We start from the raw sequence: 19058 nt of genomic DNA on the forward strand, positions 1-19058 counted from the left end.
CTGGAAAGATCCAGAAATCAGTCCACAAGCTGGCGTCCAGTCCATGGTCAAACAAGCGTGCTCAGCGTTACCCGAAGTCTAGCACAGGTGCAGCAGGTGTAGCTAAGTAGCTCCGCTCTGAAGGTGACGTCACCGGGCAGACACTAGGAACCTGCAGCTTGGAGGCCCACCGCCCACCCCCAGATCCGAATCAGGACGGAAATGTCAGATGAATTCCACTCCCAGAACCTCGAACTCGTACCCCAGGATCAGCTGGGCCAGCAGGCCTGACAGCCGATGTACGGGTCCCTCCCCATGGGCCACACGCACACACAGCTGGGAATGCCTCATTGTCACACAGGGACGAGACCTGGGGGTGGCCCACAAGCAGGAACAATGCGGGGGGTGGCCAGGTGGTGGGGGGGTCAGGCCATGTGTGCACTGGGTAACACCACTGACCATCTCTGGGCTTGAGCGAGGGCTGCCCATGTGGGCTTGCTGCCTGCGGGGAGGGGGTCTTCTCCCCTCTCCTCTGCTGTCACAGGCTCCCAGGGTGTGGGGGAGGTGCGGGGAGCAGCAGGGGAGTGATCTGCCAGCAGCTCTGCCCTGTCCCGAGGGCCACTTCCTCTCCCACGGTGGACACCTGCTTCCGAGTACTTCCCGTGTCCTAACTGAGCCCTGTCTGTGTCTGAGCCACTCAGGTTTTCTGAGCCTCATGCACTTTCCATATGCACCAAGGGTCATCTTAGTCCTGACCTCTTGAGGTCCCCGTGAAAACAGGAGCTTACAATCTGGAGATGGACTCGCAGGAAATAATACCTCTAGCCAGCCTCCCTATCATTAGCAGAACTCTCCAAACCCACCTGCAATGGGCAGGGACAGAGAATCAGTCCGTGTCCAGAATCATTTTGGAGCTGAAAATGATCCCAGAAGCCACGTGGCTGGGGAGTCCTTGAGTCTGGGATTCCCACCGGGGTGGCACAAACACCGTGCTTTGGGGAGCGTGGGGTGACAAACGTGGGGGCCGGTGTAAGACCCTACGGAAGTAGCCGCAGAAAGGAAGCGCAGGCTCTGCCCAGGGGTCTTCAAACTCAAGCATTTGGAACACAGTGCTAGCCGCACCCCCCAAACCAGAAAAAAAAAGAAAACACGGGAATTATGCTGAGAGCCTCAATCCAGGCTGCAGACCACGAGGGTGACACACGCTCTCCATGGCCAGTGCCTACATCCCCACCAGACCGTAGTCAGAGTGGGTGGCGGAGATGCAGTTAGGGGTCCACATGTGGTGGGGGCTCCCCTGCGTCCACAGGAGCTAGTCTGTGGGCCAACCCCCACCTGGTGAGGGCCAACTCCCTCTGGTCCCCGGGGTGAGGGACACGGGCGATCATCTCACTGCCGTGAGGCTCCTGGGTGGCCTCTCCCACACCCCCGCCCCCCATGAACGCTCGCATGGTCACTCACTGTCACCTTTCTCAATCCTGCGGCCCCCATGCCAGAGCGGATGGCATCCATCAGGGCCTGCCTGGCTTCAGCGGGGTCTCCGGAGCTGGACCTGGCCGCCGTCCTGGACGTGGAGGGAACCTGTGTGGCCGATGGGGGTGGTGGCGGGGGCGGCAGGGAGGGCAGGGGCTGAAGGCCAAAGTCATGCCGTCCAGTTGGCTCCAAGGATGACTCGGTGTCCCGGAAGCTCCGCAGCTCTTCAGAGGCGAAGGAGGACACCTAGCAATGACATGTGCTGTGATGAGGTCCCAGAGGGCCTTCTGGAAGGGCCGCATGCCCACAGCCTCATGGAGCCCGCAGCAAGCCCGGGAGGAGTGAGAACTCGCTGCCTGTGCCTTCCTGAGAACTCCCTGACCTCCTGCCTTGCCTTGGCAGGGGAGGACAGATCCGGAGGCCGCCCAGTCCACTCTGACCAGGTGTCGGGGAGTAAAACCCACAACGCTCTTCCTTGAACTCTGCAGCTGGAAGCTGGAGGACACTGTCCTGCTCCTAAGGTCCGGGCCACCTGGGTTCCCGGGGCTCTGCCAGGTCAGCCAGAGGACCAGCGACTTTGCCCTCAAGGAGAGACAGCTCTGCGGCCCGAGAACTCAGGAAATGCTCCATGCCAGGTGGACACGTAGGGAGGGAGGGGACAGCTCCTGGGGGCCTGGTCCCTCCCCTGCAGGGGCTGCCCCCTCCGCGCCAGCCCCCGTCATCCTGCGTTACCCACGCTGAGGGTAGCACAGCCAACGCTTAGTACACGGGAGCACTGGCCTGGCTTCTGCAGACCTGCGTGGGGACGGGGTGTGTGAAGCCATCCCCCCACGGGATGCCCTCCTCTCACCTGCCGCAGGCTGCAGGCACCGCGGTGCCCTCGGATGGCTGCTAGCAGTGCGGAGCGCTCGCCCGCTGTCTCCGTGGAGGACGGCTTCCTGGGCCCTCCCTCGGACGTGTGCTCTGCAATCTAGAATAGTCAGTGTTGACACAGGTCACCGGGAAGGAGAAATGCTAAGTCGGACAGCACCAGGGGACAATAGCACTATCTAGCAGCTGAGGGCTCTAGGAGGGTCAGACAGCCTTATGTTAGAAGAGGTTTTCCCACGGGACAGTAGCCGAGGTAAGTCTGCATGTTGACCTTAGGGCAGCTAATGAGCAAAGGGCAGACGTGTGGGCTGCCGTTACAGCGGCTGCCCTTCTGCAGCCATGCGCGCTTTGAAGTCCTGCAGACCTGAATGAGAATCCTGGGCCCCCAGGTGCTGGCGGTGTGGCCTCCGGCCAGCTCCCCTGATTGTGCTCCGCCTTAGCTGCTCATCTATGAAACGGAACAGATGGCTCCTAGTGCGGGGCGTTGGGGCGGAATGCCTGGCTGGGGAGGGAGTGTCCCACACTGTCCCAGTTGTTACTGAACAACAACAGGTTGAGCTCCCAGAGGTGTGGGAACATCAGGTGGGAATGGCCCTGGCCTGACTCTTCACTGACTCACGCCATCGTTCCCGGACCAGTTAGGGAACACCCACCCCCGACCTCTCCAATCCCCTGGGCCCAGATCTGGACCCTTTATCTTTGACATCTTTCCCCAGGGGAGTCAGGGGTTTAAAGGCAATGGGACAACCCCAAGCCCATTGGTTTTTCTCTCTTCTGTGGTTCTAAACACTCTAAGGCAGAGAGACGAAGCCCTCGGTGGAAATTAAACCAGAGCATCCAGCTCATTGTTCTGCTAGCCTGCCCCTCTCCCAAGGCCCTGAGGATCTGTGTGGGGAGTCCTTAAGCACGGACGGATGTGGAAGGTGTGTCTATGCGCTAACGGGAGGTGTCTGGCCGCTCACCTTGCGAAGCCTGTCCTTCCCTCCCGCCGAGTGGATGGCTTCCATGAGAGCGCTGTGCAGCGACGTGTCTTTTGGGGCTGGCCTCTGGACCACGGGTCGGAATTTCTTCTTTGGCCCAAAGATGCTGGGTGGCAGCGTACCGTCGGTCTCAGGCACATCTGCACACAACAAACTGGGCTTTTCCTGGTGCTCTGGGGACTCCTGTTGGGCGTGGTTATTCGTGCGGGACTCTCTCAGAGAGCAAGGAGGCTCGGTGTGGATGGGGACCCACCGGGAGCCATTCACCAGGGTCCTGCCCGGGGTCTGATCGGCTCCTGGGCGGGGAGGCAGGGGCTCTGGACCGTCCAGTGTGTACTTGGGGGCAGAAGCTGAGCTGGTCCCAGGGTTCCTGGTACTCAGCTTTCCCCTGAGGCTCCAGCTCTGTGTCACAGAAACGTGATTCCTGATGGGCGGGACGTGGGGACCTCTGTGGACACCAGCAGGACAGTCTGGAGCGCACAGCTTTCCCGGAGGGCTGCTGTCCTGCACTCTGGGCAGGGCTCCTACTGCTGAGGCTTCACTCTCGATAGGGGAGTGTGTGTCTGGGTCTGGCCTGGGGGCCGTGCCCTCTCTACTCGCGGAAGGCGGTCCGTCCAGCGTTGGTGCTCTGCCTTCCCAGGTCTCCTTGGCATGCCCATGCTTCCTCACCATGTCAGCGGGGGCTTTCTGGGGCCCCATCTTCTTGGCAATGGCAGAGGCCACGTACTGACTGGACGTTCTTCTCTGAGGCTTGAGAAATGGGACTTCTATGGTGTTCGCTGCTGGCACTTTCCCATGACTAGGGGCTTGCACGGGTGGCCGGCTTCCGCCCTCCTCTAGATGTCTCCCCTCTTCTCCGTGGGCAGACTGCTGTGGGGGTGACGTCACTTTGGGGCCTGGGAAGGTGGGCTCTGCTGCGAGTCGGCTTTCTTGAGGCTGTGGCTTTGGGGGCGTGGCGGCAGTGGGGGCCCTCTTGGCGGAGCCCTCCGTGGGCTGGCCGGAGTGTTTCTCTAGGGAGTTGGACCTCCAGAATTCTTTGACCTTTCCAATGGATTGGGTTTCCGAGTCAAGGGCAGACGGGGACAGGGCTATGGTCCTGCCCCCGTTTGCATGGGGACTCACCAGATTCCCGAGCTCGTCGATCTTGATGGCACCCGTTGAGAGCGAGACCCCTCTGTCGTAACACCTCATCTCTGATTTCGGAGGAACGATTTTAAACGTCGTGAGGCCGTATCGAAGCCCGTAACTTCCCCCCGGGTTTTGGCCCCGCTGATACCACGATGGCGGTGCCGAGCCACAGCGCTTACCCTCGCCCTCCCTGTCCCTCAGGGGCTGGGCACTTGCCTTCTTGCTGGCCTGCGTCTTCCCAGCGAGGGCAGAGCCAGGCCCCTGGCCGCTCTGCTCTGCATCTGGGCTGCGCGTGGGAAATGCTGCGGCCGAAGGCACCTTGGGCTCCATTTTAGTCAGATTCACAGCCTCACAGGGGTTGGGTGCCGCGGGTTTGCTTTCTTTCCCGATGTACTGGGGAGGAGTGGGTGAGCCAGGCCCTTCCGCCCTCCTTCCCTGTTGCTGGCTGTTCTCCCCCTGACGTGGTGGCGGGGGGGCTTCCAGGCCCACTGTGCCCCCCAGGTCAAAAGAACCAGCGTTGTTGTTTCTATTGGAAAACACCCCCGAATCTACAGGGTCATCGGAAACCTCCCCGATGAAGGTGACTGGAATTGTGTCCTCATCGAACTCGGGGATGGTGGCTTCTGGCACACAGGGAGGGGACACGCCATTCATGGAGCCTGTCGGCAGGCTGCTGCCGGCTTCGGAGCTCTCTTCCAGTTCTGCAAATGAGGACAGACACACGTCATATAGACTGCCACCCCGGTACGAATCCCAAGCTGATGACTTACTGTAATCACACCCTGGCTTTGACCTTCCTGAGGTTATTTTTGGGTAAAAAATTTTACTTTATTTTAAAGTGCCATTTCAGTGTGTCACCTACATACACCTGGGGGCCCTGTCTCCACTCTGATGGCTCAACAGAGGAGCTCTTTGCACAGCCACCGTGTCTCAAGGTAAGGCGTTCAGGTACAACATTTTGCCATCATCCGTGGCTTACAAACTAGATCTGTAAACCTGAGCCCCCTGGAAAGGCTGTCTCAGCACAGAACACGAAGGTGGGTTTGGGGTTTTGACCTTCAGCTTACTCGCATTCATCAGAAGCACCATAAACCCCGTGGGGAGATGTGCTTGCACATCTCGAGAGGCAGATGACTAACTCTGGACACTACCTCAGAATTAGCCCAAGGGACACAGTGGGTCCCATGGTCAGAGCCAGAGGGACATGGGATGACCATCTTAGCTTTTTCAGCTCTGTCCAGCACAACTTCAGAGGACAGAAGGCCGACCAGCCAGTAGACTATGGATGAGCTCTGCACTCCGTTTTGTTCTGGTTTCTGTTTGAAGGCATGGCCCATACCGAAATTTCTGGATTACCGTCGCCGTGTGCCCTTATTTGAAAGATTCCTTGGCTGTCTACTGAGATCGTCTGCATCTGTTTTGGCCATAAAGCATCATCTTCCCCACACCTATCTGTACCACAGCAAGTGTTCCACTGTGAACGGGTTCACCGCTGTGGCTGTGTGTACTGAATTTCCCTCCGAGGTGTGCCAAACGTCAGCGAGCCAAGTGGTGCCAGTCATCGTCAGGGAACCTGTTCATAGGGGCACTGGAGAACTTTGTTTTCTTATGTGTGTAGAATCCTCCCCAATGCACACAACCAGTACCACCTAGAGCATTGGAGCCGCCGTTCAGACGTGTCCGCAGTACTGTCCCGCAGCCCTGATGGGAAGCCATTTCGAGAGCTGTGCTCACCTGCCTGCCCCTTATACCCGGGCTTTCTTCTGCAGGAACTGGATTCCTCCCACCCACCTTTCCCGCTTGGAGCCACAGCAAGCATAACCCCCCAGAGCCTACAGCCGCCCAGCGTAACACTAGCAGGATGGATGGTCATGCTCACCTTCTAGCTCCTCATCCAGCTCCTCAAGGGTCTTCTGGAATTGCCCGGTGAGAAACAGGTCTTCTTCGCCACTGGAGGTTATAGTCACTTCGGGTCTAGAAAAGACCAGAGAGAAAGGAAGGGCGTTCATTTTTCTCATCCTTTATTTCTTTACTCTTTTCTGGGACTGTCCGAAGAAGGCACAAAGCACAGCCAAGTTCATGCAGTTCTGTACTCAAGGGGTTCTGCTGCCCTCGGGGCTGCTGGGACGCAGTCGGGGTGTGCATGTGTGTGCACACACATATATGTGCGAGTGGTAGCAACAGTTATAATAGGGACAGTGATAACCGCCTTCCCCCAAGACTGGATAAAGCACTCCCCAGGGTGGGCTGCCTGCTGTCCCTCTGTTCCAGGAGCAGCCTGCACGCCCCAGTCTCCAGACACAGGACTTCTGCACGAGTGGTCTTATTACAAACCTTACAAGCAATTTATAAGGCAGGTAGGATTCTCGTTGTTTACAGATAGAAACCAGGTGCCCAGACACTAATGGATCCGTCCAAGTTCACATGGGCTCAAACCCTGGGGGAAAGCCGGCCACCTCCAGTGTCCAGAGGCACCATGTGGCCCCACCACCTGGACTTCTAGGAAGATGCCAACCCGCCTGCTGAGGGGAGCCGGAACTCGCCTTATTTGCGTCACTGGGACAATAGCATCCACGGGACGTCTAATGCCAAAACAATTTCAACGCAGCCTTTGCAAGGGCTCTTGTCTCTATTTTGGCTGTGCGGAGAACAGAGACATGTCGAGGGTAATTGTCTATCTTCAGTGAAAGCTGAAGGTCTTTTCCGCTGATTGTTAAAATTGAGGAGCAATTTCCATCATTGCTAATCAGGCCCAGGTAATGATGCATGAAATATGTTTTCCACAATCCTCACTTACGTAGCAAAGTTTGTGTTCTGATGAATGAGTCTTTCTTACTTGGTGGCTGTGTCCTTTTGGGAGCCAGGAAGCAGCATCCAGATTAGTCTCAGCTAATGTCCTCTGACAAGCCAGACAAAAGGGGCTGGTTTTGTGTGCATGTGGGCCAATTAATAAGGATCGAAAAGAGCAAAGACGGCCTTTCCTACTGCTGTTGCTTGGAATGGAATTGAATGCATTTTATTAAAGTTGTGGTTTTCTCTTTTATGGACCCTTATGGTTTAAGTACATTTCACTTACATAGTTAACAAAAAATATGTAGCGGAGAAAAAAATGGAGAGTGCTATGTAAAATTGTATTTGCAACTGAAAACGTTACTTTTATAACGCTCGATCTTCATTTGGGATGCCTAAGGCTCAGCTAAACAAATTTCTACATGTACTTTTCTTCAGAGTACTACAAATACTTCAAAGCGTGCTAAACCACATCGCTTCATGAGAACAGAGTGATCTTAATGAGAGTTAAATACCGATTTAAAATAAGAATCCCACTAATGCTATCATTTTATCCATGTTAAACTAGAAAGTCATGGCAAGCTGATGAAATGCGGGGAAGCTGAAACCCTCACACTTGTTGCTACCGGCATGGAATGGAAATGCACATCGAGAAACAAAACATCACTTCAGCTTTGTAGGAACTTGGTTCACGAGTCTCTTTTGGTAATTTGCCTTAAGGAAATGATCCTACAGCAAGCAAAAGAGAAACTCAACAGTGTTCATCCAATTTATGGGAGGAATTCCAAAGCATCTAGCAACACTGCGTGTTGATTTCAAAGGGCATTAAAATCAGCCGATTTTGAACCTGGAGTCAGTGTGGAGTCACAGCTCAAGGCTTAAGGCAGCATATTACATGAAGAAATCAAGACATATGCATGGGAGGAGCTTGATGGTCTGGAACCAGCACATGCCCATGGACAAGGGCTATAGAAATTTAGACAACCACCACCAACCCCTGGGATTTGTTGAAATGAATGAACTACAGGGAGTCTGCTATCCCTTTTGTCTTAGAAGTATACTCATTTTGGTACAGGACAGCTTGGACAATAGGCAATCTTTAATATATTTTTAAAGATTTTATTTATTAGAGAGAGAGATAGAGAGCAGGGGGAGGGGCAGAGGAGAGAGAGAATCTCAAGAAGACACCACACTGAGCGCGGAGTGGAGCCTGACATGAGGCTCGATCTCACGACCCTGAGATCATGACTGACCCGAAATTAAGAGTCGGATGCTTAATAGACTGAGCCACCCAGGTGCCTCAGTAGGCGATGTTTTAAATGGCCAAATTAAAAATAAACCTTTGGGCCCTTTCTGACCATGACTGAGAACTCTTTTTTTGCAAAGTAGTTCACATTTTTGGGATACGGTGCATGATTTGCACAGTACATTATTTTATTTCATTATCGGTGCTTAACAATCCCAGTGAGTCTCAGTCAGCCTGAGCTACACCCTAAAAAGACATCGGTAGCCAAACCCCAAGGGCTCGGGGCTCCTCAGCTGTCCCCAACCCCTCCATGGTTCAAGCCTTCCTGCTAAAGTCTGGGGACCCTACCCAAGTTCTAGTCCCTCCTCCCTGCTTCTGCTCTCCTGCATCCCCTTTCCTCTGCCTTCCTCAGATTCCCCGGGTGCTGTCACTCAGTCCCATCCCAAACCTCTCCCCGCCTTGCACCTCCTGCGGCCCTCTGACCAGATCCTCTGATGTGGGCTGGCTTCCTTGGGGTCCTGCCTGCCCATGGGGACAGAGTGGACACGAGATGGGAGCTGCCAGCCTGGGAGGGAGGGTCTGTCCAGGGTCCTTGTCTGGGGTGCTGCCCCCAAGGCTGTTGACCCACTCGGCTTGTGCAGCTGGCTCCTCTCATAATGCAAAGCAGGGGAACCTGTGCTCTGGGTCCCGACCTTCTCGCGAATGTTTTCTGGCAAAAGCCAAAGCCAACGTCAATGTATCTATTTTGCTTGCCAATGTAAAATCTCATGAGGAAGAGATTGAGTGATATTTGCTTTTCCTTCCTCGCCCACTGCTCTCTGCTTGCCCCCAGAGGGTTAGTTACGGATTGTAACTATTCCTTTGTCCCTGCAAAAACCAGTCGAAAGCCCTTCGTCCCCGAGCTTGGAGGTCAGCATTCTGTGGACTAAGTGGGAGAGCCCGAGAATGTGTCCCTGGAGTCGAGAGCTGGCATGAAGCAGCCACTTCTGCGTAGCTGAAAGTGAACGCGCACAGATGTTCCTCTCCTGGGCACCTTCTGCGTCCCCCCACGTACACCCCAGCCTTTAGACAGGTTTCGAGTTGACAGTCTGTTTTGGCCAAAGACCAAGAAAAACAAAGAGCAAACACACACAGTGCAGACGTTCTGATACAGGATCGTACACCCTGAACAAACATGACCAGCAGCATTTTCTCACACCGAGTGCGGCCGCAGAGAACCCAGCTTGCAGCGACTGCTGCCTCCAGCGTGAGGGACAAAGGGCAGGGGGGCGAGGGCGTCAGGGTGACCAAACTCCCATGTGGCTCACGGCCTTGCCAGCTTCTGGCGATAGGACACGTAGGAGCAGTTGTGTCAAATCAGCCCCAGATAGATAGGTTTTGTTATTTTGTTGTTATTTTATATGAGAAAGAATAAAAGAGCATGGGCTGATTTCTGACCCAATGAGGCTTGTGGGGTCATTTCTCTCTCTCTCTCTTTTTTAAGATTTCATTTATTTATTGGAGAGAGAGAAACTAGGAGCAGGGGGAGAGGCAGAGGGAGAGAGGCAGAGGGAGAAAGAGAAACAGACTCCTTGCTGACCAGGAAGCACGACGCGGGGCTCGATCCCAGGACCCTGGAGTAATGACCTGAGCCAAAGGCAGATGTTTAACCAATGGAGCCATACGGGTGCCCTGGTCATTTCTCTTTCTGGTGTAGCCAAAAGAGTTTCCTTAAGTAATTTATCCAATGGCAGAATTTAAAAAAAAAAAAAAGTCTGAGAGGAAAAAAATGTCCCTTTCAGGTTGCAATTCAATTTGTTGAGGACAACCAAACTGACTCATGCATTTTCAAAACAATTACTTGATAAACAAAAGGCAACAAAGCTTGGGAAAATCTACAGCTGATGACAATCATTTGTGTTCAACTTCCCATTCCATTTACAAGCGTCCCTGTATTTATGGGACTTCTAAGTTCTAGAACCACCGTGTCCCCTAAAACTAGAATAGGAGCCATATGTATAATTTAAAATCCTGTGGTTTAAAAAAAATAGGAGAAATAGGTGACATTAATTTTAATTAAGTACTTTAACTTCACTTTTATTACACCTTAATTAGTATACTTGATTTCACCCAATACTTATGCCACATTATTGTCATTCTGTGTTATCACGTAGTTAATACGAAAAAGTCTGTGTCTTCTACACTCCCACACATCTGCATTTGGGTCAGCTGCCTGGCAAGGGCTCAGCAGTCAAACATGGACAGAGCACCGTATGGAGCAACCTAGTTCTGCAAAGTCTGAAGCACTGAGTATGTATGTATGTATGCATTTTTGGAGGGCTTTTTTTTTTTTTTTTGAGTGGTTTTAAAATGCTCCTTTGTAAACGTAGTTAGTAAATACAAAGTATCTGGGTTTTAGGATGTGTTAAATGTTTCTAGGTGCTCTCACAACATTCTAGGGTTCTAGAAAGTGTGAGATGCTTCTAGGTGCTGCTGGTCACAGAGTTCCTGCGGTTGTAGAGTCCTGGGGCCCGCTGGCCAGCACCAGCCAGTGGAAAGGCAGGACCCTGTCTCTTCCAGCCCCTCCGCTGCCCCACATACTCTCAGTTCCTCGACGTGACCAGAAACTCATGCCCTACAGGGCCCCACAGGTCTCACTGCTAATGTCCCCATGCCTACCGCCTGCTGTCAGCTGGGGCTGAGATGGAGTTGGGGATGGCCAGGAAGAGGATGGGGAGTGAGGGGGAATGGCAGGCAAGACAGCGGGGGGGGGGCTCCCTTCTCCTGAAGGGGCTGCACCTTCTGTCCTTTGTGGCTCTAATATGCTTTCAGTGGGGTCCTACCTTTAAGGAACACAGCATGAAACCCACTTATCCAACCTCTCACCTACTCCTGGCTGCTGTGCGGATGTTTCCCGAAGGCACCCAGAATTTACAGTCCGCGATGTTGATACTCTGATAGATACATTGTCTGATTATAGCAAGACTGCCTTCGGGAGTCAAAGGCTTAGAAATAACATACATTCCACTGTAATGCCGCCCCAGGAAGGTAGGAGGCAAAGTCCTCTCTGTTTTCTCCCCTTATCACATACAAGAGTACATAGACACATTGTTTCTTTCCAAAGGCGCTACAGAGTTTAAAGAAGCAGATAATCAGAGCTAGATATAGAGTATACAAATCAACAAATCACCCTTCTATTCTTCCTCAGGCAGTTGTGAAAACTAACTTAGCAACTAGCAATACCAGCTGTCACGTTTCGAAGGATGCCAACACATCAGGCACTCTTCTAAGAGGGCGAGGTCCTGCATCTCTCCATGCACTAAGGAAATCGATGCAAGGTCAAGATTTTGGCGCAAGGGCAAAGCTGCCGACAATGAGCCGACATGACCCCAGGCAGTCTGATTCTGGACTTTTTCCTCTTCACATGGAGTTCTTCTTTAAGTTCCAGGAATGTTGTCTCAGGCCATATACAAAAGGAAGATGCATCTGGGAGATGTTTAAACAAATGTAGGTCCCAGGATATGACTCCTGCCCTGGGCAGGGCTGCACCCAGGGCCACTCCCAGGTGTCCCCAAAATAAGGGGTGATCATTCCATGTGCATCTGTGTTTTTCTGCGCTCTTGGGCTGAATGCTTCCTTGGGCTTGTTTACTGGCTGCGCTAAGTCTAGAGGAAAACGCTGGGAATGTGTTGTCCCGAGTTTGCGTTAAGTGCACAGACTTATTTTGCAGCAAAAGATTATAATTGGGGGCGCCTGGGTGGCTCAGTGGATTAAGCCGCTGCCTTCGGCTCGGGTCATGATCTCAGGTTCCTGGGATCGAGCCCCGCATCGGGCTCTCTGCTCCGCGGGGAGCCTGCTTCCTCCTCTCTCTCTGCCTGCCTCTCTGCCTACTTGTGATCTCTCTCTCTGTCAAATAAATAAATAAAATCTAAAAAAAAAAAAAAAAGATTATAATTGGATCCAACCAAACGACTTGATGGAAAACATCATTTGCAGATCACAGCACATAAACGGTATTCCAATTATTACCAGGCACTCACACTTGCTCTTTTTAGAAAACCGGTATTTATTCTTGAAACTCTTCAAGAATTCAAAACCCCGGTTCCAAGGGCATTTAGGGGAGCCCAGTCAGTGGGTGGCTATAGCAGCCAGAGCAGGACTTCGGAATCAAGTGGAGGGAACAGAGCCGTGAACTTTGTCACTGGACTGAGTAGTTCCAGAAGGACGCTTTAAGCTGAGGCCAAAACGACAGGAGCCCTGGAGGAAATCGTACTTGACCTCCAATTTGTCAATAGGGGACCCAAGGCAACCCTAGCCGAAGCCCTTCAGATGGCTTTGATGTCTACAGGGTGTAGAGAAAGGAAGGGCCAAGCAAACAGGGACCTCACTCCACTGGGTCTGCTCACTCAGGTCACAAAGGGCCTTATGCTATTGCCACCAGCATTCTGTGACTACCTGAGTGACAGAGGCCTGGCAAAAGGATAGGGTCCTCGGGCAGAGCAGAAAGCCACCAATGCTCCCCTATCTTGCTGGGGACTGGCCCCAGCGTACACATGCTACAAGCTTCGGGTGCCTGAGACTGTGGAGGACGGCTCTGCCACCTCTCCGAATGCACCCCAGCCTGGGGAGACCCAGCCTGGCCAGGTTAGCCCACGCCTCCCAGGGCCTGGCATTCAGAGGATGGTCTGGTCTCCTGGCCATGGCTGTGCCCAGATCATTGCTGCTGGCCACACAAGAGGAACATCCTTTCCTACCCGCAGAAACTAGTATCAGAATCACGCAGGGCAGAGCCAGGAGGCTGGATCTGGGGACCAGCAGGTGGCACTGAGAACAGGGGTGCCATCTCCTTGGAGGAGAGGTGAGGCACCTGCTTCAGGGGCACAGAGAAGTGTTGAGTGAGTGCTGCTGCCAGGCCCCCGTTTGCCCTGCCTGTCCCCCCACCCCGGGGTGCGGGATGTCAGGAACCCGGGTCTACCTTACTGCTTCTCTCAATCCCTGTAGAACACGGGTGCTCCTGTCCAGCGTTCCGATGCAGTTTTCTGTCCAGGTGGCTGAGCTCAAGGCTGCAGCTCTGTGAACAGTGCTGGGTTCTGCTCTCACACAATTTCAGCTTGATCTGGACCTGGCAACCCCCCACTCCAGCCTCTCATCCCACTGAGCCTGACCACAGGCTGCTCTGGACCCCGAAATCAGCCTGGCTCACCCAAGTTCTGCAGACTGGACCTCTGGCCCAATCCTGGTGCCCACCCCCCTCCACCCCTGGGTCTGGCCCCATCCCATCCTGCCCCCTCCAGCCTTCCCTGCCTTCTTCCTGCTTAAGCTCTCAGTGCACCCAGAGCTGCAGATGGGACCACAGAGCACAGAGCTGCCTCTGGGGGACACCATGTTCATCCAAAGAGATGTTTTCTCTCCATATCCATGCAACAGAGGGGAGTACTTGTACAGGGGAATACTTCCAGCTTAACAGTGTGGACATTGGAAGGCATGGAACAGCATTTCAAAAGCAATGCTTAACAGAGCCTTATCCCGGAACACTTGGAGGCAGGACAGAAGAGGGGCTACTGAAACAGGCTGCTTTCCTGCAAGATTTGTAAGAGACTTTCTTATTTCATGAAGAGAAGGCTAGAGGGAGTTGCCACATGTATCTGAAGATATTTTCCACGAGCGGTCTCACAGGAGACACCTGGGCAATGACAAGGATATTCCAAAGCTGGAAAAGAGCAGGCAGAGGGGGAAGGGTCAGGGTGCCCCTTAATACTCAGTGGAGAGCACATCTGGGAGCGGGGCTGCTCAGCACGCAGACCTGTTTGGTTTGGCTCGACTGTCTGCCTTGGTTGCCAACATTTAAAACTTGGGGGCCTTCCATAAAAATTTGGATTTCTGGCTTCTCTTCAAAAGCTGGCCATGCTGGGTCTGCGAACCCTCCGGGTAAGTCTGGAAGGAGGGAGCAAGGCTGCTTTCGAGAGAGGACTAAGACTTCAGGGCTGCTCCCTGTCATCGCTCACCCTCATTCTCTGCCTGGCCCCTGTGAGCCTTTGAGTGGAAACCCCTGCTTTCTACCTGCCTCTCTGTCACTCCGAGCTTGATGGAAAATCAAACTGGAGATAAAGACGTGACACCACACCGCAGTCTCGGAATCGGTCTAACTTGTCAGGGGAATGTGCTCCTGCAAAATAAACTTCTTAGGTGTTCCCAGACTCAATATGGATGGGGGGGGGGTGCTGCCCCATGTACAATGGCAAGCATTTCTCTGACTCCAGCAGGATGTCCAAGAATTCAACTCATTTCTGACACTAGGGACCCAGAGACACCATCTGACCCCACAGGTAGAGGGCTCAGTCCCACCGGGCTGCTCCCCACCCCCACATTGAGACCCCAGGCACCTGCTTCTGACCACCGAGCACTGCAGAATGGAGGCTCCAATGCCCTCCTCCTTAGGTTCAATTAATGTGCCAGCATGACACACAGAAGTCCCAGAAAGGCTAAGGTTGACCAGTTTATTAATTAGATATTAGGACATCCTAAGGGATATGAGCCAGAAGAGAACATAAGGAGAGGTGGGGGAAGGGTCTCCCATGCTTCTCCAGGACAAGTTTCCCCAACCTGCTGGTGCTCACCAACCCAGAAGCTCTCCAACACAGTCCTTTTGGGGTTTTATGGAGGCTTCTTGCAACATCACCATTGACTACGACCCTGGCCATTGGCTTATTTTATCTTTAGTCCTTCTCCCCTCCCAGGAAGGTCAGGGAGTGGCGCTGAAAGTTCTACCTTTTAGTCACTTAGTTGGCTCCCTGGGCAACCAGCCCCCATCCAAAGGTGCTTTCCAAAAGCCATCTCGTTAACATAACAAAAAGATCACTCTCCACACTCAGGAAATTCCACGGTTTTTGGGAGCTGGGAGCCAGAAACTGTGGATGAAGACCAAATATCTATGAGGTATATGTTTTCGTCATTTGACCAATCGATATTTCTTATGAATCGCAATATCGCACTAACTATGGTCATTCCGTGAAAAGTCCACGGCAGAGGGTGGACCCCATGCTAAGACAGAGTGGGGTAGCACAGACAGGGCTGGGGGGCTCAGAGATTATCACCTTCATCTTCCTTAGACCCCTGGGCTTTCGGAAGCCCAGAGAATTCATGGTGCCCCTTTCCTAAACTAACAGTAGTAATTTTGACAATGTTCCTATCTGATAGCCAGGCAGTGCGTACTCTACCATGCACACGTGGCATTTATAGGCTTATCACACCTCTGAGAGGTAGGAGGCGTTATCTGTGTGTGCACAAGCAGACCACAGGCCCGTAAAGTTATGAGAACTTGCAAAGGCCAGGCAACTACTTAGCACTGGCTATGGGCCGGTCAGAGCCCCCCCCCCCCCACTGCGACTCTCAAATTCCATGGCCCCCCAGAGATGAGGGCAGAAAAACATGCCCTACTCCCTGCTGGGATAAAGGATCAAGTTCCAAACACTCCATGATTATCCTGGCTGTGGCCACAGGCAACATTAACTCTCCTATTTGAATAGGAGTCAGCAAGATTTTACAACAGGAGTCAGTGCCAGCAAAGCAAAGGATGACTAACATGAGCATCCCTAGGGGCCAGAATTAAAAATGTCTGATTAGCCTCAGATGTAGGGCTTGGGTGTGCAATCTCCATGCAAACTCACAGAACAGACCTGGAGATTACTGTAGAAAGCGACCTTTTTTTTCTTTTTTTTAAATGTTTATTGGATGAAGAATGAAATATCATAATTTTTCTCTGCTCTCATAGATGCAAACAGCACAGGCTAACACACTGTGTGTGTGAGTGTGTGTGTGTGTGTGAGAGAGAGAGAGGGAGATGAGGGTGTGGGGGAGGAAGAGAGCAAGTGCTACCTTCTAATTTCCTGTCAGATGAAATCAAACTTGGCCTTGAAATGGTCCATAAGATTGACGAGCTATACACTCAAACTGTTAGAGGGTGTAATTAACAAACAGGCAAATGCTCACAATAAATCCTGAGGTAAAAAGAAATCAAAATAAATTATTACTGACATCACAATGACATTAATCAGGTAAAGATTTGTGTGTTCATATGGACAAAGTGGGAGTTAAACATGAAAAATACAAAGGCATTCATTTGTTTTGGTGATCGAGTTGTGAATTTTGGGGGAGCGTTCTCCTTTTTGTTAATATTCCCATAACATTGTTTGTGTGACTGGTTCTTAAATTATCCACAGGATGAAAAAACTGATGGGCCGCAGAGAATTAACCTTCTTCTTAGAAGAATGAAGAAAGAGACAACGGCAATGGGGTGCTGGGACAAGGTCAGACAGATAAGCCAGGTCTACAGAGCAGAGAACGGGGGGCATATATGTAATCCAAAGTAGGGCTGGGAGTCAGTGTGAAAAAATAGATTTCCTTCTCCACATCACACCCTAAAATAAACCCAGGTAGTTGAGAAGCCCAAATGTGAGAAAGCAACACTAAACTTTTATAAGAAATTCAGAGTCTTTAGTCCTTCAGGGTATGAGAAGGGTCTCTTAAAATGCAAAGACTATACACATTCAGGAGAAAAGGGACAAATTTAAGAATATTAAAATCAAAAAGCAATTTTTATGCAACAAGAGAAGACAAAGTTACATTCAAGGCAGAGTCTTAAAGACTCCTTGTGTGGAGTAAAGAACTGATTTACAGAGTAAGAAGAAATTAATGAATTTTTTAAAAAAAGTAACATCCCAGTTTTCTGGTTTTTTTTTTTTTTTAAAGGGTAGTCTATGGGGGTGTCTGGGTGGCTCAGTCGGTTAGGCACCTGATTCTTAATTCTGGCACAGGTCGTGATCTCAGGTCATGGGATCTAGCCCCGAGTCAGGCTCTGCGCTGGGCGTGGAGCCTGCTTGAGACTCTCTCTCTGCCTCCTCCTCCATCCCTCTCCCCATTCTTGGGCACACTTTTCTCTCTCTCAAAATCAAAAATTAAAAAAAAAAACATTAAAAAGGACAGTCTATAGAAAGGCAAGTCATGCAAGAAGACAATCAAAGTGGTAATGCAGATATGACAAGATGCGCATTCTTACTAATGAGAAAACTGTGAAAAGCATGTGACGTGCCACTGAATGCTTGTATGCGTGAGAAGTGGAGGTGTACCGATCACAGGTGTTGGTGCAGGTGTGGATGTCAGGCCGTTGGGAGACCACTGTAGGGCCTGTAAACCCAGACACTGGTTTTGGAGAGCAATTCAGCAACAGTCCACCATAGCTGAGGATGGGTTTTTCTGGATGTGTACTAATTTGTCTTCTAGAAAGTGCTGTGTGTGTAAACGGAGACATATGTCCAACTTTCTCTCACACAACTTTCCAGTGGTGTGGAAAACCAGTATGACCTAAGTGCCCATTAATTAAAAAAGTAGAAAAATAAATGAACTCATAAGACACATATCATCACGGATCGAAGTTAAAAACACGATGTTGAGTGAGAAAGGACACTGAGTGTATGGCACCATTTATATAAAAGGAAAAACAAGCCAATCTTGGGTATTACTTATAACCACCTACAAGTCTAGAAAGAGTCTGAAGACCTGGTTGCAGATCGTGAACCTTCACATCGGGGAGTGGCAACTTTGGAGGGCGCCTGCCACGTGTTGGTCAGGTCACCGTGAACAAAAGACCTTTCTCCCGAAGTTAGGATGGGACCCCTTCCCCTCCAGCTGTCCCCTGACTCACCTTGGATGCCAGTTCCCAGAGCTGTTCCTCTCCCATGTGGGGCTCTTGTGGGGACCCAGTTCCGGAGTTCCAGCCAGCTCCTGGTCACTGCCGTCTTCCTGGTCTGTGGCCCACTTATCTTTGGATTTCAAGCTGTCATGTTGGGAGTCCAGGGAGATGATGTCTGAGGGGGAGCTCACCACTCCGGAGTCCTCAGCTGTGTCTTCTGATGCGAAACAGCTGCTGACAGACACTGTCTCCTCGGCCTCAGACAGCACCCGAGGGACCCTGTCTGTGCTGCAGGGACTGCTGGGGCTCAGGGGCAGGCTCACTGGACAAGACACGGCAAGGACAGGTCAGCCAGCATGTTTCCACACCAACCTGCCTGACTCACCTGCAACTGGAATTCGGGGCGTGAGGAATCAAGCAAGACCTGTTCCAACCCGACAGCTCCCTCCAGAAACATTTTAACTTGGAGGAACCGAGGCATATATGTGACCGAGAGCAAAACTGTCCCTCAAAAACATTACGAGTCAGACTTTTGGATTTAACCCCTATCTGACTCTGGGAAAGCATATTTAAAAATCCAGCTGAATGACACAGTGAACGCAGTTTAAAATGAGTTCTTTAAAAAAGAACATAATCATTCCCGAATATAAACAGATTTATAAATAGCTAAAACTGTTTGGGAACTTCTGACAAATGTTCAGTATAAACATCTGAAATATTAAAGGTGCGCTGTGTTGGCATCTGGCCCCCTCTTCATTTTTATTTTATTTATCCCCCCCTCCTTTACTTTTACACATGAGACTGGGAGATCTGGTCCCAAGAAGAGGTGATCGTAGAGGATCACCTCGAAGAAAAATGAAAAAGAACCAGAACAAAAGTGTGTTGGGTGGAGGTCCTCTGGCCCCTTGAGCATTAAGTGAGCTTT

General features: G+C 51.7%; 1 protein-coding gene across 5 annotated transcripts in view; it reads right to left on the reverse strand.

Annotated features, from left to right (window-relative positions):
• COBL (cordon-bleu WH2 repeat protein) overlaps positions 1 to 19058 on the reverse strand; it is a 260852-nt gene that overhangs the window by 12193 nt on the left and 229601 nt on the right. For 4 of the 5 annotated variants that reach the window (XM_046020837.1, XM_046020832.1, XM_046020834.1 and 1 more), the window contains 5 exons: positions 18146 to 18455; positions 6310 to 6404; positions 3285 to 5131; positions 2303 to 2422; positions 1441 to 1698 (listed from right to left, as the gene is read on the reverse strand). In XM_046020837.1, the coding sequence (XP_045876793.1) occupies positions 1441 to 1698; positions 2303 to 2422; positions 3285 to 5131; positions 6310 to 6404; positions 18146 to 18455 (2630 nt within the window). The remainder of the gene's footprint in view (positions 1 to 1440; positions 1699 to 2302; positions 2423 to 3284; positions 5132 to 6309; positions 6405 to 18145; positions 18456 to 19058) is intronic. The other variant, XM_046020833.1, reaches the window with a different exon arrangement.

This window comes from Meles meles, chromosome 10, assembly GCF_922984935.1.
Source record: "Meles meles chromosome 10, mMelMel3.1 paternal haplotype, whole genome shotgun sequence".
In the NCBI taxonomy this organism is placed as follows: Eukaryota; Metazoa; Chordata; class Mammalia; order Carnivora; family Mustelidae; genus Meles; species Meles meles.